The following is a 222-nucleotide window of genomic DNA, read 5'->3' on the forward strand; positions in this document are numbered from 1 at the left end:
TCGGTTGGTGCCACCGGTTGCTTGGGGACCACCGAGAGATACTACAACGGTGAGGGGTCATCATGGGGACGAGTGGCTTGGATTGGGGGGGTCATGGTCAGCCCTGACGGTGCCGGCCACCCTCCGCAGATGCCGGCATCACCCGTTACATCGCCCAGACAGAGCAATTTGGGGCGGGGGCTGGTGAGGGGCCGGTTTACAGCACCATCGAGGCGGGCGGTG

The 222-nt window shown here is 64.9% G+C and overlaps 1 protein-coding gene across 1 annotated transcript in view; it reads left to right on the top strand.

Annotated features, from left to right (window-relative positions):
• Positions 1-222, top strand: part of LOC103893786 (roundabout homolog 3) — a 10,922-nt gene that overhangs the window by 10,085 nt on the left and 615 nt on the right. Inside the window, exons 11-12 of the mRNA XM_019470382.1 lie at positions 37-49; positions 130-219. Coding sequence (XP_019325927.1) covers positions 37-49; positions 130-219 — 103 coding nt within the window. The remainder of the gene's footprint in view (positions 1-36; positions 50-129; positions 220-222) is intronic.

Source organism: Aptenodytes forsteri, unplaced genomic scaffold, assembly GCF_000699145.1.
Source record: "Aptenodytes forsteri isolate BGI_AS27 unplaced genomic scaffold, ASM69914v1 Scaffold126, whole genome shotgun sequence".
Taxonomy (NCBI): domain Eukaryota; kingdom Metazoa; phylum Chordata; class Aves; order Sphenisciformes; family Spheniscidae; genus Aptenodytes; species Aptenodytes forsteri.